This window comes from Myxocyprinus asiaticus, chromosome 37, assembly GCF_019703515.2.
Source record: "Myxocyprinus asiaticus isolate MX2 ecotype Aquarium Trade chromosome 37, UBuf_Myxa_2, whole genome shotgun sequence".
Taxonomy (NCBI): Eukaryota; Metazoa; Chordata; class Actinopteri; order Cypriniformes; family Catostomidae; genus Myxocyprinus; species Myxocyprinus asiaticus.
In genome coordinates, this window is record NC_059380.1 from 28,165,055 (window position 1) to 28,187,990 (window position 22,936).

The 22,936-nt window shown below is 40.0% G+C and overlaps 1 protein-coding gene across 1 annotated transcript; it reads left to right on the forward strand.

The window, feature by feature from the left end:
- The first annotated feature begins 193 nt into the window (after positions 1-193).
- On the forward strand, positions 194-10,553 carry acot8 (acyl-CoA thioesterase 8). The gene is made up of 6 exons (XM_051676587.1): positions 194-322; positions 815-951; positions 1,972-2,197; positions 2,293-2,450; positions 8,538-8,729; positions 8,911-10,553. The coding sequence occupies exons 1-6, from the start codon at positions 207-209 to the stop codon at positions 9,024-9,026; spliced, it is 945 nt and encodes a 314-aa protein (XP_051532547.1). The 5' UTR covers positions 194-206; the 3' UTR covers positions 9,027-10,553.
- Positions 10,554-22,936: the final 12,383 nt, after the last annotated feature.

Below are 22,936 nucleotides of genomic sequence, written 5' to 3' on the forward strand. Positions count from 1 at the left end.
TTAAATCGTAATGGTTCTTGGAAAAAAAAAATATTTCGTCATAAAGCGCGGCTACTTTTGAATGGCTGTCTATGGAGACACATGCTCGGCAAAAAACTGGTGTAGTTCCAGCATCTACCAGCAGGTGCTATCAGGGACCTGCTAACCAGCCAATTCCTGACCCCCCCCCCGGGACTGACTTGATTCCAGTCACGTGTTGTGTAAACATGGCTGACAGCGGTAGAGAATCACAATTGACCGAGCAGCGAGTTGAACCTGATCTCAGAAGTGTACTAGTTACTAGTGTTTTAAATTTAGACAAGCTTGACACCGACCTGTACAGGTAAACGAGTGGCCTTTCTCAAATTTATATCAAGTTGTAATTGTATTAAATGCGAGTGTGTAATAGTAACAATGATTTTGTATAAATGATAAGGCTTTTATTGTGCAGATGTATACATTTTGAAGGCTGTTGAAATTAAAGAAATGTCATACCTCCTTCACTAACAAAACGTACTATGGTATTGCCATTAACATTTTTTTATTTAATATTATTATTAGTATTATATATATATATATATATATATATATATATATATATATATATATATATTATTTCTTTTATTTTTTGGCGGGGGGGATATGTACCAAAACTAGTGCATGGTATTATTTGTAGTAACTTGAAGTACCATGTTAATACCATGGTATATGGTAATAATAGTAGCCTACCAAAGCATGTATCAAAGTACCATGGTAGTATTATCATCAGAGACCATCACTGTATTCTGGAGCTCTATTTGTGGCAAACATACATTATTATGATTATTTATTACAGAGGCACACATCACTGGATTCCACGTACTAAACGCCTTTTCGGAGGACAGATTGTTGGGCAGGCTCTGGTAGCTGCAGCCAAGTCTGTCAGTGAAAATGTCTATGCACATTCACTGCACTGTTACTTTGTGAGGGCTGGTAAGCTTGATGTTTTTACATGCACACATATGATTACATTCCTATTAGTGTCCAAAACAATATTCACCCTCTGGAATTGACAATTAAAGGAGTATTCTGGGTTAAATACAAGTTATGCTCAGTCGACAGCATTTGTGGCATAATATTGATTACCACAAAAATTTATTTTGACTGGTCCCTCCTTTTTTTGGAAAAAAAAAAGAGGAAAAAGCTGGGTTACAGTGAGGCACTTACAATGGATGTGAAGGTTGGACAATTTTAAATATTAAAATATTCACTTTTTTAAAAGTATAGCCACAAGACAAACAATATGCATATAAACACGATTTCAGTGTGATAAAATCACTTACCTTTTCTATGTAAAGTTATATCCAATTTTACAACTTGGTTGCCATGACGGTGTAATGTCGACAAACCTAAAACCCTAAAATGACTGTCAAAATTACAATTTGAACAACTTAACAGCTCAAATAAAACATGAGTTTTAACAGAAGAATTAATGTAAGATTAATGTAATAAAATTGTAAGCTTCACATTTCTGCCTTTAAACCCTCCAAAAATTGGCCCCATTGACTTCCATTGTAAGTGCCTCACTGTAACCTCCATTTTTGCTTTTTTTAAAGAAAAAGAGGGGCGAGTTGAAATTCATTTTTGTGGCAATCAATGTTTTGCCACAAATGTTGTTGATTGAGCTTAACTTGTATTGAACCTGAAATATTTCTTTTAAGGGCCTTTTTCATTTCTATAATGTGGTTTTTATTTTTTATTTATTTTTGTTTATTTATTTATTTATTTATTTTGGATAAAACACTCTGAATGACATCTTTTTATATCAAATACTTCCCTTTAGTCAATTTTTCTAAATAGTTAAAATAAATTATTTTTCTTAATAGTTAAAATTATTAACCAGTCTTTGAATAGAATGTTTAGAAATATATCAGATGTTACTTTTTTTTGTTTGTATAATATAATATGAAAAGTTTGGTCATCCCTTTACTTTATTTTGACTTGGTTTTCTAGGGGACCCAAAGGTGCCTGTGTTATACCAGGTGGAAAGGACTCGGGATGGCCAAAGTTTCTGTGTCCGATCTGTGAAAGCCATTCAGCATGGCAAGGCCATACTGATCTGTCAGGCGTCCTTTCACATGCAGCAGCCTAGTCCACTAGAGCATCAGTTCATCATGCCCATCGTCCCCCCACCAGAAGCACTGCTTACAATTGAGGAACTTATTCAACAATACCTCAGGTGTCAGTGAGCAAATGTGTTCACCATAGTGAATTTTTGAAATAATGGTTTCTGTTGGACTTTCACATGCTGATGAATTTCTTTTTGTTTCACAGTGACCCAAACTTGGCAGACAATGCACGACAGGGTCTAAATAAAATACTAGCTGATGAAGTTCCAATTGAGATCAAACCAGTCAACCCACCTGATTTTTACAGGCGTGTTGCCATGGAACCAAAGAAACTATTCTGGGTGCGAGCAAGAGGGCATATAGGTAATCTGATCACTTGTAGAAACTAAAATAACTCATAGGGTAATTAATGATGCTGTATAGGTATGAAGAGTCAGACCGATAAATCGGTTTTACCGATTAATCTGTGCCGATAGTTGCTTTTTGAAATTATCGTTATTGGCAAAAATCTATGCCGGTAGTTGCTGATATTTTTTCATAATTTCTTCATTTCAAGATAAGAGTCCCGGTGTAGTAATGGCAGAAATGAAGCTTTCCGAAACTTTGAGTCAGTTGATTGATCCAGTTGCTTTGTAATAGAGCACAACAGTGGCCGCCACTTTTTCTTCTGTCTGGGTTCCAAAAGTATTTTCCCTATTCATTTCTTCCATAGACTTTTAATAAAGTCTTTCATAATAGAGTTGTGAGCCATGAACCTAACCAACCAGCTCCGAGGTGAATCACACCATCACCAACTTTGTTTTGAGGCAAATAAGTATTTGAAAATCGGACATAAAGACAGGTACAAGGCTGTGTACTTACCGGTTTTCCTGAGGGCACAATCTACAATCTCATCAAGCATTGCGAATGGTGTCTTTGAATAAAACACTGGGAATATATGAAACTATTGATTTTAGTTTGTTGATTATAAGTATAAAAACAGTATAGACCCCTATGGCAAGCTCCTGAAGTTTGCAGATGACACTACTGTCATCGGACTCTTCCAGGATGACGATGAGTCTCCGTACAGAAGGGAGGTTGAACAGCTGGCTGTCTGGTGCAGTCAAAACAACCTGGAGCTGAACACGCTCAAAACAGTGGAGATGATAGTGGACTTTAGGAGGAACACCCCAACATTGACCCCGCTCACCATTCTGAACAGCACTGTAGCAGCAGTGGAGTCATTCAGGTTCCTGGGCTTTACCATCTCACAGGACCTGAAGTGGCAGATCCACATTGACTGAAAAAGGCCCAGCAGAGGTTGTACTTCCTTCACCAGTTGTGGAAGTTCAACCTGCCACAGGTGCTGCTAATCCAGTTCTACTCAGCAGTCACTGAGTCTGTCCTCTGCACTTCAGTAACTGTGTGGTTTGGTTCAGCTATGAAATCGGACATCAGAAGACTATAAAGGACAGTTTGGACTGCTGAGCGGATTATTGGTTGCCCCCTGCCCTCCCTTCAAGAATTGTACACTTCCAGAGTGAGGAAAAGGGCTGGAAAAATCACTCTGGACCCCACTCACCCAGCCCACTACCTTTTTGAACTGTTGCCTTCTGGCCGGCGCTACAGAGCACTGAGCACCAGAACCATCAGGCATAAGAACAGTTTTTCCCTCAGGTTATCCATCTCATGAACAGTTAAAACTGCCCCATTGAGCAATAATTATGTGCAAAACACAGCTTAGTCTATTTATATTTATCCAACATATCCTACCTCTTCTGCCATTACATTTCCTTGCACTGTATCTGCATATAACAATCTGTATATAGCAGATTTGTATTTGTACATGCGTATATGTGGCAGACAGGTCTCTTGCTCATCGTAAAGTAGGAAGCAGGAACCGGGTTTACAAAAAAAATACTTTTAATTCAACACAACATAAAACTGCTTTTCAGCATAACAAAACCATAGTGCACACACAGCTCCATGTGCTCAATCATTCTGATGACTTTTCAGTCCAACAGGCAGAATGCACACGTTTAGCGGCTGTTTGCACCTCCCTCTCTCTCCCGAACTGGCGTCTCCAGATCCTCTTTATCCCTCTCCTGGCTGATTATGGTAACTCTGCGCCAGGCATCCATCCTAGCAGCCCAGCCCCGCCCTCCTCCTCGTCACATACCCCCAACGCCCGATTCTGGCCGGGGAACCAACTGGCCTGACTTACTCCCTCCCTTCCTGGAGTGGATGTGTTGCCCTTTCGGCCGTCCTTCCGCTGGCTGGTCTTCTCCCCTGGCCTCATCCTCCTCCTCGTCACAGTATATATATATATTTTTCGTTGGACGCGGTTCTCTGATCGGTGAAGCTTTCTCTGCTGTACCATGGGTAATGTAGTTGTTTACCATTAATTTTGCTGTTAAACACGATTTGTAAACAGTGAAGTTGAGAACGTAGACGGATGTCTTTAACGGAAGCATATACCATCAATGAACATCCTCGTAGCTCACGGTATGTCTATCTTTAAAGGTTTATAAGTTATCATTGAAAATCAGTTTGTCTATGGCAGGGGTCGGGAACCTTTTTTCACTAAGGAGACCATTTTTAAATTTTTAGTTGATGCATTTTTTCGAAAGAGCCATAGCACAAACGAATAATTTACTATTTTCAAAAACAAAGTTTTTCAATAAAATAAAAAGTTTTTATTGCCCATAGGCTAATCAAAAACACAAAAACAAACAATTATGCAAAAATGAATAGGTAACATGTTGCAGTATGGAATTGAGTACACATGCTTGTGCGGGTCTCCATAAAATTACTTCATTTTACAATTGTTCATGAAAAATTTTACTTTCCTTTTGGGCTGGGCGAATGTAAAAAATATTTTAACGATAATTGCCTTTAAAATATCGGGATATCCGATTATATGGTCAACCCCCCTGCCAAGGGTCCTGAATATTTTTGCTTTATTGATTTTGCTTTAAAAATTAAATTAATTTAATTTAAGTGATTAAAAAAATCTTATATATAACCATCTCCCCAAATCCAAACATTTATCATCTCCAACGGCCCCATTTAATATCACGCAAGCATCCGTTAATGACACCAGGTGCAAAATTACTAATAGCCTACAAATTAAGAGCTAAAGACAATTATAAATGTAAAGATAATTATAATAATCATCATAATAAATAAGTCTAGTAAATTCTCTTGTGTTCCCAAAAAATGCTGCCAAATGTGTGTTCTTATCGAATGTGTCTGTATTGCGTTTTGGTAATACAGTTAATGCTGCCTAAAGAAAAGAAAATAGAACTCAATTTTAGGTTCAAGGTGAACGTGTCTTGTATTACTTTATGATTTAATCACTTTCGTCTTTGTTACTTTAATACAAAGATACCTGTATATATTACTGATCCTGCAGAGTTGCGTTCACAATGTGTAGCCTAAGAGCGAACTGCTCCGTGGAAATAAAGCAAATTAAACTCACAGCAGCTCATGAGATGATCAGAGATCATTTGTAGCATTCTAATAGACTACATTATTCTTGCAAACAGTTTTCAGTCGAATGAAACAGAGAAAAAGGAGTGATAACTCTTCATGCTCTTGTTCCACGAGACAGGGTCCTGTTGCATACCTCTGAACAAACAGCGAATCAGACACGAGCATTGACGGCTTTTCTTTTGTCTGTTTTTAAAAATATAATAAAGTGTGTTTTTTCAAGCACGTGTCTTTTTGACTAACAGCATTTCTTGTCATGTGTCACTCCGAGACTTTTTACAGGTCTTGTACCTGTTGCGGGTAGATGAGCAAAATTACTCAAGCATGAAATACCTGTACTTGAACGAGGAGCTTGCAAACTGGATTGAGCCTTGTCACAGTTGGAGTGGGGCGGGTGCTATTTCACACTCTGTGCGCACCAATAAACCCGTCCGTGTCATGCATGGTCCATAACAATGTTCCGCCCGTGTCTGGCAGGACACAGCGTGCCGCATCAGTAGACAAATTTCTCGTAATAACCCCTCCCCCCCCCCCCCGACGGAGTCATCTGCAAGACAACGCTGCATAAACCCAACCCCCCACCCCCCTCTGTCAAACGAACTTACAGCATGCCACCCCTTACTCCACTCTTGCCACCCCTGGCAAAAAATCCTGGACACACCCCAGAGTTACTGTACAATGACTACATTTACATGGACACCAGAAAGCAGCTTATTGCGAGAAAGTGGGTTATTACGAGAAAACAGCGTTCCTGTTTACATGCACTGTATAAGCGGCATTCTCTTTACTCCCGTAGACATGCAGCTCGATCATTAAGCAGCTTTCTCCCCAGCAACGTAATTTTCACGTGACGCTTGTGTAAATAACAAACATGGTATCCGAGGAAGACTTTGCTATTTTACTCTCTGTTGCGTTGCTTTATTTCCAGATATTGCAGAGTTGTTGCTGTGTTTGTTTCCTTAAACTTCTATCACGACCTACAGCTGAATTGCGATGCAGTATGGGGTTTCCCTCTTACATAAAACTCTGGGATTCCCCCAATGTATGAGGGCATACGTATACACAGACTGTAGGGACAGTCTATATTTTACATTTGTGTGTGTAGATGGGTATAATTTATAGCGTTGCCCTTACTGCCTTTCCCCGCCTCTTTGGAGACCTGGGAGGGAGAAGGGGAGAGGGAAAGAGTGAAGCAGAACGACAGTGAGTGAAAGAGAGGAGAGAGAGAGAAAAAATTGCTCGCCTGTTCCCAGACACGCCGTCGCCTGGTCCTCGACCACTCTTCCGCCTTCTGGCGGATGACAGCCGCTCCTCTCTGGGCGGACAGCAGCGAGTCCTCCGACCCCTGGCTGATGGAACGCCCCTCCACGTTCTGGCGGCCCAGGCGGCTGGCAGCGAGCCCCTCCTCCCCTCGCCGACGGCGGCCGTTCCTCCGATCCCTCTGCATTCTGGCAGCCCTTTGCGAGCCCCTCCGCACCAACGCTCCAGGAGGCCGGAAGCGAGCCCCTCCCCTCACGAACGGCGACCGTTCCTCCGACCCCTCCGCATGAAGGTGCATTATCATGTACAGTAGTTGAAATTTCAGATTCACTTTTTGTAAAACAAATAAATCTCTTTATATACCACAAAAATTCTATGGCTCTCTCAAATTTTGCTCTCATAAACACAATATTTTTATATTTTTTTCCTGTAGGAACACAACTCAAGGTGATTAACAGGGAATTTAAAATGACCGAATTCAAATCAGCAACTCTTGTTTGAATCAGTCTGATTTTATACTCCGAAATTATTGCTGAACTGACTCAGTTACAGCCTACATTTAACACTGATTCAGGGATTTACTGTTGGATCAACACCCCCTAGTGTAACCATGAAACATTTCGAAACTGTTTTGAAATAGTATGACGTAACGAAGCCTAATTTGTTGAAATAATGTGACTTTTGATACATGCTCCGAAGCATTGGTTCGAAACAAATTATTCGTGAAGGTTTCGAAGCTTCATGAAGCGTGTTTCGAAAGCACCCATCACTACCCCGGTGTATTTCGGCTTGTTTATACTTAAAAGTCCAGCGTTATGCACCAAATCTTTATATTTTCTGGTTATTTTTTGGTCTTTGGTTGAACAATAAACTACATCTGAGATTTTATTCATTTAGGACTCTTTTTATGTGCTTGTCATAATAAGGAAAGATTTATTTTATTTTTTTTTTTTACATTCTAAAAATCATGAAAAAAATTATCAGCCAGTTAATCGGTTATGGGCCTTTCCCACCACCTTAGTTATCTGTATCTGCAAAATCCACTATCGGTCGACCTCTACAGTGCATGTATTTATTATGCAAAGTAATTCATGTGCCATGTTATTAGTTATAATTAGTTATAAGCTTTGATTAAAATTAGAATTGCAAAATAAATTTTCTTTCCAGATGCATGAGCTATGAATTATTATTCTTTAGTTCACTGCTCTCTGAAATACTTGACTGTGATTGGTCAATCGCTGCATTCTGTGGTCAAATATTGTTATAAAACGACTGCTAAACTGTGTAATTGACTACTGTCCCAGGCAAACCCATTTCCTACATAGTTGTGCTAGTTTCAATGCTTGTTTTATGTCCATCGATTTGTTTATTTGATAAGCAGGATAATGTACAGTTGTACAGTCACAAAATAACCCCCTTCAAGTTGATAGATCACCCTGTCTATGGTTAATTTTGACCGGATGACTGTACATCACTTATTTAAAGACATAGTTCACCCAAAAATGTAAATTGTCATTATTTACTAACCCTTATGTTGTTCTAAACCCATACAACTTATATATACAATAAAAGTGAAAAGAGGCTTTCATTCTGCCTCACATCTCCTCTTGTGTTCCATGGAAGAAAGTAAGTAAAGGTGTTTGGAACAACATGAGGAAGTATTATTTATGGATGAACTTTAGTGTTTTCTTTTTTTAAATTTGTTTTATTATATTTTAGGAAATGGTGACATGAAACTGCACTGTTGTGTGGCGGCATATGTATCGGATTACTATTTCCTGGGTACAGCACTGTTACCATACCCAAATCATAGGGCCCAGTTTTCAGCCTCTTTGGATCATGCCATGTGGTTTCACAGCACATTCAGAGCAGATGAGTGGATGCTGTATGAGTGTGAGAGCCCTTGGGCAGGTCAGCCACTGTTTTTGTCCACTCTTGCATGTTTATGTAGTTAATCGGGACCATCCTGTCTGGATTTCTTGGATGGTCAGTAGTTCAGTTTGTGATCATGATGAGAAACCTTACTTACTGTAATCTGTTAATCTTTTAACATCATGATATTTTGTGTCATCATACTTTTATTTCCCATCAGGAGGCAGCAGAGGCTTTGTTCAGGGTCGCTTGTGGAGACAGGATGGTGTGCTTGCAGCTTCCTGCGCTCAAGAGGGAGTGATACGAGTAAAGGCTTTGTCTCAAAGTAAATTATAGAAGATTTGTAAATTATACTTGTAAATGTTTAATTTTTGAGATATCTAATGATAGTTTCTAATGCATAATTAATGCTAATGCATTATTTTATTTGTCTTCATATGCTCAATTACTGTCATAAAAAAGTGAAATTCATTGATGCTGCTGAAGTCCACTATAGATTCCAGAAGGCATGAGTTACGTGGAACTGTCTGTTTTTTTGTTTTTCTACATTGGTCTGCAGTGCTATAGACTCTTATAACATATGAAATAGCAGCATTTGTGTTGCACAAAACTTTGTGCTTTTTTTGTAATTAATCTAAAATTTGAAGATACATCTTTACTTTTTGTGGTGTAATGGCTTCAGTTTATTTACGGTACAGGTTTACCATTTTTTTTTTCTCAGACATGGTCACAATTATATTTGTCTACAGAACTACTTCAAGCATTTAAAGCTTAAGTGTGTAACTTTTTCAGTCTCAAAATTCTTCCTCCTATGCCAATTTATGCAGAGACAACTATAAGTAAGCCATTTGTTGGCTAATTTCTCAAACTGTTAATACCATGTCTCTGTGGCCATAAAAACAGTTCCTGTTTGTTTTGAGGGTCCCGTCCAGCCTCACACAACAACATTGACTCAACCAATGGTGTGAGTTGGAGACGGGGAGTATTTGGAAGGCTGTTGGAAAACAATGTTTACTTTTGTAGTTCCATTTGGTGTGGCTAGTGGAGCATAAATTACACAATGCAGCTTCAAGCAGAAGCCTTAAAGGGGTCATGACAGGCCTTTTTTATTATTTTAATATGTTCCATGAGGTTCACTTATTAGTAAAGTGTTTTTTGTTAAAAAAAAAAAAAAAAATCATATATTTGTAAAACATTATCATTTTCCACCATCAATCTGACCCTCAGTCAGAAACACTCAGTTTTGGTGCTGCTTCTCCTTTAAGACTTGACAGTAAATACCCACTGTTATTATTGGCTCTCTGCTCTTGACTGACCTGCCATCTCACTGCTCACCGCTACTGACCGGGGCTACTGAAGTAATTCTGTTAAAGTAGGCAGTTGGTCAGATACAAATGTCTATCACAGTGTGACATCACAATGTGGAGGTAGTAGTGAACGAGTCGTTTTTGCTGCTTGGTTTCAACAAATGCTTTTCTTTTTTTTTTTTTTTTTTTTTTGCAGTGAGGAGGAAGTTTTGAGTTCTGAAACTTACTGTTTGTTTTTATAGTACAATGACCTCTTATATGTCAAAAGATCAAGGAGAATTTGATTTCTAATGTCATTACCCCTTTAAGAAATGTTTGATATTGTGAGAAACAAATTCAGCCAAGTTTGTCCAAACATTTGACATGGTATTGGCTTCAAAGACTTAAAACGGTTCTTGCCAACAGTTAAATGCTTGTTTAACTCTGCTATATGGGGCTGATTTGTGCTTTTTTAATCATATAAAGGTTAAAGTTGTAATTGTGGCATTTTCTGTCAAGTTGAAACAGGCACTTTAATTGTGTATATTTTATAAATAAATGTGACAATGTCATGTTGTTTCATTCGTTCAGGCCCATTATTATCTGTCTCATCACAGATCATTACACATCCACAAACTACAGTTACTTTTATATAATGGTACAAAATACAATTAACCCTCCTATAGTCTTAAGAATCTGCACCTTCTTTTTATACTTAGGGTCATTATAGACCAGTATTGAAAACTATTCAAAATGCATAAATCTTTTATTAGTGTACAATGGCACTTAAGACCCCCTTAATGAAAATTAGTTTTATTGTGGTCCCAAACTGTATAATTATAGGGGGGAAATTATACTAAATATTAATGGAGACAATAACACTTTTTTAATTTTTAAAGAACTTAAAAAATATATCAAAATATAAGTATGTGATTTGGAGGCTGCCATGCTCATGGGAGCTCAGGTCAAGTTCGGAATGGCATGCTACCAGGGTCGTTTCTAAGCATATGAGGGCCCTAAGCAAAATACTACTTGGAACAATACCACAATTCAAAAAATCTGTTTAAAGATGCAAAAGCCAGAATAAATTAAGACTACATTGACCCACCTCAGCCCCTAATATCAAAGGTAGTACTGCTTTGGTTCTCTTTAAATGAAATGCAGCATCAGAGCAGCCTTAAATGTTGTTGCCATAACAGTGTATATTTAATAATTTAGTTTCATATTTAAAAGTATAACTTAATATTTTGATTAATTTCATATTTCTATATTCATAATTTTATATTTAAAACATTATTCTCATAACAATTTATGTATTTGTACTGCTGTGTAAATGCATTTATTCCTGCTCTGAGCAGCATTAAACGGCTTGTGTAAATACACAGTGTTGCCAACTACTTTCAATGAAAAGTAGCTAAAGCCTGCTAAAAAAAGTTGCTAAAAGTCGCTAGACGACATCATGCATAATTAGCATATTCATGATGTAATCACGTTGTATTTGCATTCTGCCTTGTGTCAGCCCTTTACATCTGTTTGCTTCTTTCCTACTTTCTGTGCTCACATACTGTATTTTAATACAGCCGAATTCCCAATAAAGCTGTTCTCGTGTACATATTTGTTCTGTTTCTGTTGTCAGACAATGGAACGAGTATAAAATAGTGACTGAAACGCTGCCCATTAAGACTACATGTTAACCAGTAGTCACATCCAAGCAATTTCCAAGCTGCTGCTCTGCACTACTAAAATCCTGATTTTATTACATAAGTTAAAGACAATGGCTGTGCTGTGATTTCAGCTATATTTACACGTAAAATGATCACTCAGAGAGAAAGTTTACAGAATGTCTTATTTTTTCTCGCACACAGCACACAGCCTCCGTCTGTGTAACAGTGAGTGACAAGCAAGAAAAATAATGGTCAAATTAAATTGTTTAAATTAAAACAAAGGAGGAGCAAACCATACAGATTATTGATTGGTCCTTGGTCCTGTTTGCACATATGCAGCTCATTCACGTCTGTGTCAGCTGCCGTGCGGTGAACTGAATGTACTGCTCCACTGTCTGCCACTCACTGAACAGAGTAGATGCAGAGAGAGGTGTGCCTGCGGCAGGAAAGCAAGACCTCGCGCTCGTACGGCAGTACTGGCGACTCTTCTACGGAAAGTAGCTAAGATTTGTCCAAAAAGTAGCTAGATTTGTCGCTAGGTGCTTTTTAGAAAAAAATCGCTAAATGGGTCTGAAAAGTCGCTAAATCTAGCAACAAGGTCGCTAAGTTGGCAATTCCACTTCAGGTGAAGCTTTTGTAGCACCTTTGCAGTGTAAAGATGATTTAACTGAGTCACCTGATGCTATGGGAATGGAAGCAGCCTAGTGGCATTCTTCATTACACTTTGCTACAATTATCCTTTCAATAAACATTACTCAGTGAGAACTGATTTAGTTTTGATTGTTAAACTGCGCGGGGAGTGTAGATGTTGAAGAATTCGAAGTCGTTGGCCTGTGGGGACATTAAAAAGCATTTACGTTCACACACGTCTGACGCCTCTCAAGAGCAAGATGGCGGGGGTCCGGTCAGGAATGACAGCACGTCTCAGGATGTAGGTCAAGATATTGTGAACATCTATGCAGTGCTAATGAAAATCTCAACCAACATGGAGGGCCTTGCAGAAATATGTCGAGCGATCAATCTATGGAGGTGAAACTTTCCGCCCTGATCTCAAGAATGGACGAGGCTGAAAAGCGAATCAAGTCTCTGAAAGCAGCAAGGAAAGAGCTGCAGACTAACCCGCCCGGCCACCAAATCTGTTATGGGTCAGGTGTTGAAAAAATTAGAGGATATGGAAAATTGAAGCAGATGAAATAATGTTCATTTTGTTGGAATCCCAGAGGGAAAGGAAGGTCAAGACATGGTCAATTTCCTTGACGGGCTTATTCCGAATTTGTACGACACAGCGGGCTGTCGTCTGGAAATAGAGTGCGTGCACAGAGCTCTCGGTTGGCTTCCCAGAGCGGGTGACAGACCCGATCCATTCTGGCAAGATTCTTGCGTTCGACAGACAGAGACTTTGTTTTACGTGAGGCGAGAAATAAAGGCAAGTTGTGCTGGGAGGATTACAAGTTTTACATTAGCGAAACGGAAAAATTCAAAGAGTGTAAGAAATTACACAGGATGTGAGCTTCGCTTTGCTTTTCCCCGCTAAACTGAGAATTGATGCCAAGGACAGACGTAAGACTTTCACTTGCCCACGAGAAGTTATGGCCTTCATTAAATAAATGGAGCGAGTGGGTGGCTTTGCCAGCACTGAATCAGTGGGCCAACACATTGTGCATTTTGCTGATGCAGTCTGAGAGGGTTTGTTATGCGGTTGGTTGCCCACTGTCTGTCTCTCTTGATCTACTTTCTTTCATTATTCTCTATTTTCCTTTATTTTGTTCATTTTGTGGGTTTGATGTTGTTATTTACCGGGCCTGTTTCATTGAAAACTTTCATGTGCAGTTAAATTTTATGGTGTATGTAAAAAATATTAAAAAAAAACAGACTGCAGTAATCTTGTAGCAATTGTGTCGCGGAGGGTCTCATGTGCGTGCATGGACCATAAGATTTCCGGGGGATGGACACCAGTTGGGACTGTTATGTGTGAGGTTGAAGCACATTTTTTTTTTTTATTAAAGATTTTATGGTTACATCAGTGTTGAATCGTGGTCTAAATAATTTAGCCTTGGGTACCCAATTTCTCTTTGCATGTCAATAGTATGCAAGATGGTGCCATGGATGGCCACCTTGGTGTGGAGCTCTCCAATTCTTTTGTTGTTTTTGTTTGTTTGTCCTGTGTTTAGTAATTTTTTTCCAATCAGTTTTACCAGGGACGAACTACTGAACATTTGGCAGCACATACCAGACAATCTTTTCCCGGTTTTTGACTATTTGGACATTTTGTTGGACATTTCAGTTGGAGGCGCAGCTGTGTTGTTCAAGCGTGCTATGAGACGCAAGCAAGGGAAGCAAGCCGGCATGCTGGTCAAGCTCCGACAGCGCAGCTTTTGAACAGCGCTGCCGATTATTCAGCTAGCGATTCTCCACTCTCTTCCTAACAAAACGAATTAAATACATCTCACCCGTACAAACAAGGACTTTTCAAACTCTGCTGTCTTGTGCTTCACAGAAACCTGGCTGAGTGAAGCCATTCCGGACAGTGCATTACATCTGCCGGGCTTCCAGCTGTTCAGGCAGATCGCATTGCGGAGTTAACGTGGAAAATGAGAGGCGTGGAACATGCTTTTATATTAATTAAAGTTGGTGTACAGATGTAACAACATTAAAGAAGATGTGCTGTCCTAATTTGGAAGCACTCTTTATCAACTGTAAGCCTTTCTACTCACTATGGGAGTTTTTCTCGTTTATTCTGGTGAGTGTTTGCATTCCTCCACAAGCGTGTGAGCACAGCGCTGCAGCAGCTGGCTGATCAGATCACAGACATGGAGCAACAACACCTTACTCACTTATTATTATTCTCAGATTTTAACAGAGCCAACCTCACCCATGAACTACCAAAATACAGACAGTACATTACATGCCCCACCAGAGACAGAAGTATACTGGATCACTGCTACACAACATTAAAGGATGCATATCGCTCTGTCCCTAGAGCAGCTTTGTGACTCTCTGATCACTGTCTGGTTCATCTTCTTCCAACCTAAAGGCAGAAACTTAAATCAGCTAAGCCTGTAATGGAAGAACTGTAAAAAGATGGACCAGTAAAGCTGAGCTGGAAATACAAGCCTGCTTTGACTACACTGATTGGAGTGTTTTTGAAGCTGCAGACACCAGTCTGAACAAGCTCACGGATGCTGTACATTATATATTATATATTATCAGTTTCTGTGAGGATATGTGTATTCCTACTAGGACTTATTTAACATTCAACAATGACAAACCATGGTTTACAGCTAAACTCAGGCAGCTTCATCAGACCAAAGAGGATGCTTACAGAAGTGGGGATAAAATCTTGAATAATCAGGCCAAAAACACACTGACAAAGGAGGTTAGAGTGGCTAAAAGAAGCTACTCTGAGAAGCTGAAAAACAAGTTTCAGCTGACGACCCTGCATCAGAGGCCTGAAAGACATTACCAACTACAAGACAACATCCCCCAACACTGTAGGGAATCAACAACTGGCTGATGACCTGAATGTGTTTTACTGTAGATTTGAAAAGCCCAGTCTCACACCCCACACTCACTCTGTCCTTCACTTCATTCAAATCAACACCTCCTGCAACCACCCTCCTCCCCCTCCTGCTACTCAACCTGCACATAAGATCTGTGAAGAGGATATGTGCCGGGACTTCCAGAAACAAAAGACAAGGAAATCACAGGGATCAGACGGTGTTTCACCCACTTGTCTAAAAGCCTGTGCCAACCAGTTGGTCCCCATCTTCATACAGATCTTCAACACATCATTGGAGCACTGTGAAGTTCCCAGCTGTTTCAAATGCTCCACCATCATCCCTGTCCCAAAGAAACCCAAGATCACAGGACTTAATGACTACAGACCCATTGCTCTGATGTTTGTGGTCATAAAGTCATTTGAGAGACTGGTGCTGGCCCACCTGAAGGACATCACTGGACCCTTTCTGGACTCCAATTTGCTTATCGAGCAAACAGGTCTGTGGAATATGCAGTCAACATGGGATTGCATCATATCCAGCAACATCTGGACAGACCAGGGACATATGCAAGGATACTTTTTTTGGATTTCAGTTCGGCTTTCAACACCATTATCCCAGCTATTCTCCGGAATAAATTAACCCAAATCTATGTTCCCACCTCTATCTGTCAGTGGATCACCAGCTTTCTGACAGACAGGCAGCAGCTAGTGAGACTGGGGAAATTCACTTCCAGCACCTGTATGATCACCACTGGTGCCCCCCAGGGATGTGTGTTCTCCCCACTATTCTTCCTGTACACAAATGACTGCACTGCCAAGTACCCCTCTGTCAAGCTCCTGAAGTTTGCTGACGACACTACTATCATTGGCCTCATCCAAGATGATGATGAGTCTGCATACAGAAGAGAGGTTGAACAGCTGGCTGTCTGGTGCAGTCAAAACAACCTGGAGCTGAACACGCTCAAAACAGTGGAAATGATTGTGGACTTCAGGAGGAACACCCCAACATTGACCCCGCTCACCATTCTAAACAGCACTGTGGCAGCAGTGGAGTCATTCAGGTTCCTGGGCTCTACCATCTCACAGGACCTGAAGTGGCAGATCCACATTGACTGAAAAAGGCCCAGCAGAGGTTGTACTTCCTTCACCAGTTGAGGAAGTTCAACCTGCCACAGGTGCTGCTAATCCAGTTCTACTCAGCAGTCACTGAGTCTGTCCTCTGCACTTCAATAACTATCTGGTTTGGTTCAGCTACAAAATCGGACATCAGAAGACTTCAAAGGACAGTTTGGACTGCTGAGCGGATTATTGGTTGCCCCCTGCCCTCCCTTCAAGATCTGTACACTTCCAGAGTGAGGAAAAGGGCTGGAAAAATCACTCTGGACCCCTCTCACCCAGTCCAATACCTTTTTGAACTGTTGCCTTCTGGTCGGCGCTACAGAGCACTGAGCACCAGAACTGTCAGGAACAAGAACAGTTTTTTCCCTCAGGCTATCCATCTCATGAGCAGTCAAAACTGTCCCATTGAGCAATAATTATGTACAATACACAGTTTAGTCTATTTATATTTATAACATATCCTACCTCTTACATGTCCTACCTCTTCTGCCATTACATTTCCTTGCACTGTATCTGTATATAACAATCTGTATATAGCAGATTTGTATTTGTACATATGTATTTATATATATATATATATTGTCTTATTGTGTATTTCTATATATACTTATTTTGATTCTGAATATGTCACTTTATATAGGTAAAATGTTTCTCTCCATGTGGAATGTTAATGAGCATAGGCATCTTATAAAAAGAAGGAAGGTTATAACTTTTCTTAAGCGTAAAAAATTGGATATAGTGTTCCTTCAAGAAACGCACCTTTCTCCACAGGAAGCTGAAAAACGTGGCAGGGCATGGGGTGAGCAAGTGTTTTGTAGTGCTGGAGATGTTGCCGCATATAGAGAAAAGAAAATCATATAGGGACTACAGATGAAATTTAGCTCTGTAGCTAATTCTGGGGCAGTCATCGACTGTCCATTGTCCCTGTCAAATAAACTACTAAATAAAATTAAAAATATAGATGTCACATTAATACATCCCTTCTGCAGGACCCAGCATTTCAACAAATGGTGAGGACAGAAGTCAGTGTTTATGTAGAAACAAATTGGTCCTCAGTGTCCTCTGTGGGTGAGGCATGAGAGGCACTTAAGGCAGTTCTTAGGGGGTGGATCATACAATATACCTCATTCATAATGAGGAATTCATTGAATTTGAAAAGAGCATTAAAAGTGTTGAAATAGAGCTGATGTGCCGAATGTCATCCAATGGTCTTAGAGAGTTGACTCAGCTAAAGTATAGGTACAATACTATTTTGTCACAGAAGGTAGAGTTTTGGTGTCACGTGACGCCATGCGAGAAGCAGACGTGTGAGCGACTAGCTCTGCGCACTTTGCTAGTTTTTAATTATTTTCATGTTTAATCCGGTGAGATTCGATACACCCAGTTACATATTTGCTCTTTGAGGTAAACATGGCAAAGAAGTCAAAATCCTCAGACTCTGGAGACATTAAAAGACACTTACGTGCTCTAGCTGAAACCTCTGATGGGCCTGCGAGCCGGGGACTTGAGTTGGAAAGCACGACTGGAGATGAAATCCATTGTCAACTGTCCAACATCTCGGTGATGCTGACGAAGGTTGTTGCTGACTTGGAGGATCTCACTGTAATACGTAGATCGATTACTGCAATGGAAACAAAATTCTCTGAGTTGGTCACAAGAATGACAGAAGTTGAGAAATGAAATGATTATCTGGAATCATCAGAAATGGAATTATCCGCTAATCCGCCCGCGTCCAAAACAGACTTGGAAAACATTTTGGAAAAATTGGAAGATCTTGAAAATTCTTGAAAATTGAAAAGGAACAATATACGAATTGTTGGAATTCCTGAGCATGAAGAGGACAGAGATATGGTGAAATTCCTGGACGAGCTCTTCCCGAGTCTGCTCAAAATAACAGGCCATAAACTGGAAATCGAGCGAGCTCACAGAGTCCCGGCTCACAGATCTGCTGAGGGAGACAGGCCCCAATCAATTCTGGCCAAATTTCTGAGATCATCCGATAAAGATTTCGTGTTGCGCCAGGTGAGGAGCAAAGGAAAGCTTTCTTGGAAGAATCACAATATTTTCTTGTTCCCGGACTTTGCGAATTCGACGAGAGAAACACGATCGGTTTAAGGAATGTAAGAAACTCTTACATCAATGGAAGATTGCTTTTGCACTGATGTTTCCGGCCAAACTGAGAACAGACACCAAAGATGGCCGCAAAGTATTTTTATGCCCCAAAAAACACTGTCTTTATAGAAACTATGGGTTTCTATAAAGTAAACCATTGCATGTTACTTATGTGAGTGGACTGACTCACTGTACATAACTCAACTGTTTAAGGAAACTGGGTGCCATTTTTGTTTCTTTCTGCGTTGGCTTCGCCTAGTGGCTGGAGTTTGTTTTGTGGCATGACACTTCCTTCAAGAAACTTTTGAATGGACGGATGATCGCTTTTACACTGAAGTTCCTGGCCAGATTGAGAATGGACACTATAGATGACTGCAAAATATCCACATGCCCACACAAAGGATGTCTTTTATAAAGCTGATGGACTGAGTAAATCATGATGTATTTTTTTTTATGTGGCCTCCAAGTGAATTTGACTCTTGATCATCCGAGGAACCGGGATGTCTATTTTGTTTCTTTTTGTGCTAGTTCCGCCTAGTGGCTAGAGTTTGTTTTGTGGAATATCACTACTTCGGGACAGTTATGGATGAATCTGTTCATTCTTTGTACTTATGCCTCCTGTTGGCTGGAGTTTGTTTTTGTGGCGTATTTTCGTGGGACATTGGAATGATTACGTCATCTGCTGCACTCATAACAGCCGGCTCACTGAACAATTGTCTGTCTGTCTGAGGAAACTGAACAGCTTTATATCAGCTGGAATTTGTTTTGTGGAGGAACACACCTTCAAGACAGTTCTGTGAATGATTCTACATGTTCTTTATGTTTATTCTGTCTGTTGGCTGGGGTCTGTTTTACAAAGTAATTTCTGTTATGTACTTTTGCTTCACAAAATCTGTATAGAAGCACCGGACTTGAGAAACCCGATGGCAAAGTTGTCGCAGGGGTTCTCGTATGTGTACATGGACCTTCTGAGTTTAGAGGGATTAACGCCGGTTAGCGCTGTCGTGCGCGGGGTTAATGCGCATGTTTTTCTTTTTTCTGTTTGTTTTGTTCTGGGGAAAGTTCGGGGTTTGACTGTTGCATTGATGTTGAAAAGTTGGTCTTTAAAATCATGTTTTTGACACACAATTTATTTTTTCTATTATATCAAATGTCAAATGTTAATATGAGTGGGATATCTTTCTCCACGTGGAATGTGAATGAGTTGGGGCACCCCATAAAAAGAAGGAAGGTTATTTCTTTTCTTAAACGTAAGAAATATGATATAGTGTTTCTTAAAGAAATACATCTTTCCCCGCAGGAAGCTGAAAAATTTGGGAAGATATGGGGTGGACATGTTTGCTTTAGTGCTGGCTCAAGTGAGAGTAGGGTGGTCATTATATTGATAAATAAACATCTACAATTCAAATGCCTCAAACAGATTAAAGATAAAATAGGAAGAGTCATTATTGTTTTAGCAGAAATTCAAGGACAAATGTTGATTTTGGCTAATATTTACGCACCTAACGTTGATGATCAGGGCTTTTTTATAGATCTTGAGAGGATGTTACAAGCCGCTGGCACCCCTCATGATATAATATTGGGAGGAGACTTTAAGCTTTTGATGGACTCAGTCCTTGATCATAGTGAAGCAAAAGTGTTTAAGCCCACTAGAGCAATGGTGACACTTCACAGGATGTGTAAAAATCTTGGTCTTGCAGATATCTGGCAACATTTGAACCCATCTGGTAGAGACTATACATTTTTTTCATCAGTCCATAAGATTTATTCTAGAATAGATTTTTATATTATATATATATATATATCTAAGTCCCTCATTTCATCTGTTGTTGATTGCTCAATTGGAAACATCTTAGTCTCAGATCACACCCTGGTGAGTTTAGAGATGTTGCCACATACGGAGAAAAAGAAATCATACAGCTGGTGCTTAAATGTATCCCTTTTGCAAAATCCTGTAACAAATGTTAAAGATTGAAATCAGTGTCTATATGGAGACCAACTGGTCCTCTGCGGGCGTTGCTTGGGAGGCACTTAAGGCAGTTCTTAGGGGTCGGATCATACAGTATGCCTCATTCACCAAAAAATCCAAAGCATGAGAACTAGTGGAGCTGGAAGGGAATATTAAAAGTGTCGAGGCAGAGCTGAAGCGCCAAATTTGGTCTAATGGCCTCAGAGAATTGACCCTTTTGAAATACAGATATAATACTATTTTGTCGCAGAAAGTGGAGTTTTGGTTATTCAGGGCAAGACAGTCATATTTTGAGTCAGGGGACAAAGCAGGGAAGCTTTTGGTTAGATATATAAAGCAGAGAGAGTCTTTTTCTACCATTCCTTCGGTGAAATCTGCTGGTGGTGAAATTTTTACCTCGGCCATTGATAATAATAATGCCTTTAAAGAATTCTATCTTGATTTCTATAGTTCCACGTCTTCATCTACTGATGAAGATATTAGAAATTTTGTGGCACCATTAGAACTCCCTAAATTGACGACTGAGCAAAAAACTCTCTTGAATCTGAGATAAACTTGGAGGAACTTGACGAGATAATTAAGGCCTTACCTACAGGCAAGGCTCCGGGGCTGGATGGCTTTGCTGCTGAATTTTTTAGATCTTATGCTACAGAATTGGCTCCACTTTTGTTAGAAGTTTATTCAGAATCATTAAAGAATGGAAAGCTTCAGCCAACCATGACGCAATCCCAGATCAGTCTGATTCTTAAAAAAGACATAGATCCAAGCGAGTGTAAGTGTTACCATCCAATTTCCCTGATCCAGCTAGATGTAAAAAATTGGGCTAAAATTTTGGCTAACGGATTATGTAAAGTTATGACATCTCTTATACATATAGATCAGGTGGGGTTTACTTGGGGTTGTAGCTCTTCTGATAACATTAGACATTTCATCAATATCATGTGGTCAGTAGCGAATAATCAGACTCCGGTCGCTGCCATCTCACTTAAATCGCCTAAAAGGCATTTGACATGGTAGAATGGGATTATCTTTTTAAGATTTTGGAAATGTATGGTTTTGGGAGTACGTTTATTGGTTGGATCAAGTTACTTTATAGACACCCGATAGCGGCGGTACAAAAAAATGGATTAATTTCAGATTATTTTATTCTGAATAGGGGCACCGACAAGGCTGCCCTCTTTCCCCATTATTGTTCTGTCTTGCCCTGGAACCATTAGCAGCCACGATAACAAAGGAGGATAATTTTCCAGGGGTGATGGTGGGAGGTGTGGCGCATAAGCTTATGCTTTATGCAGATGATATTTTGTTATTCATCTCTGACCTCACTAGATCTATGCCTTGCCTCCACAGAATTATTCATTCCTTTTCAAAATTCTCAGGATACAAAGTCAGCTGGTCTAAATCTGTCCAGTAACGGCCTTCCAGCCAGGCGCCTTCCAGTGGCCCAGACAGGGCATTAAGTATTTGTGTATTACTCGGGGGGTTAATACACTCGGTGATCTTTATGAGAGTGGTGTGATGAGATCCTTTGAAAATTTGGTTCAATATTTTGGGATCCCCAGATCTCAGTTTTATTTAGGTATCTTCAGCTACGCCACTTGATCTGTATTATTTTTGGGAATAGCATACACCCCCCTAAAGCAGCAGATTCTCTAGGAGAGGTGATTTCTGCTTTTGGAAAAGGTCATGAGGCATCAGTGTATTACTCCCTGCTTATTCAGAGTCTGGGAGACGGAGTCTCAACCACTCTCAAGAGATTATGGGAGAAAGATTTAAACTTAGAATTGGAGGAATGATTGGGCTAGGATTTTAAAAAACATAAAAACTGCATCTAGAGATGCAAGGGTGCGCCTTATACAATTCCAGATTTTACATCGGTTCTATTGGACCCCCTCTAAATTGTATAGGCTTGGTCTTAAAGACACACCCACCTGCTGGCGATGCCAATCAGCAGACGGAGATATAACCCATGTCTTTTGGGGGTGTGTTGAAATGCAAAAGTTTTGGTTAAAGGTGCAGAGTCTGGTGTGCGATGTGTTAGGCATTCAGGTATCATTCTGCCCCAGACTCTGTATCTTGGGTGATGGGGTGGTCATTGACATTGAAAGTAGACACATAAAGAGTTGGGTCTTAACTAGTGTCATGATCGCCAGGCAGATCATTTTGAGGGGCTGGAGGTTGGCTGGAGCGCCCTCTTTTCAGGAGTGGTGCTCGGCGATGGGAAGGATGGTGGCCTTTGAGGAAGTAACATTCAGAGGAACAGGGAGGTATAAAGTGTTAGTGGAGAAATGGAGCGGGTATTTGTCATTTGTGGATATGTGATTGTTGTTGTGTTTATCTGTTTATTTATTTATTTAATTTTTTTGGGATGTGTGTGTCTATGTCATTTGGGATCACTGTTATGTTGTTGGAATTAGGGTGGGATTGGGAGGGGTAATAGTTGGGGTTAAGTTTGATTCTATGTATATATGTTTTGTCTTATGAGTTACATATATGTGAATCAATAAAAATTGTTAATCGGAAAAAAAAAGAGAGCGGGGGTTGTGGTTGCAGTGAGGCACTAGCAGTGGAAGTGAATGGGGCCAATTTTTGGAGAG

Coding starts and splice junctions, on each gene's coding strand:
- acot8 (XM_051676587.1), top strand. CDS start 207: ATGGCTGACAGCGGTAGAGAATCACAATTGACCGAGCAGCGAGTTGAA. Junction 2,198..2,292: donor CTTATTCAACAATACCTCAG/GTGTCAGTGAGC, acceptor TTTGTTTCACAG/TGACCCAAACTTGGCAGACA. Junction 2,451..8,537: donor GCGAGCAAGAGGGCATATAG/GTAATCTGATCA, acceptor ATTATATTTTAG/GAAATGGTGACATGAAACTG.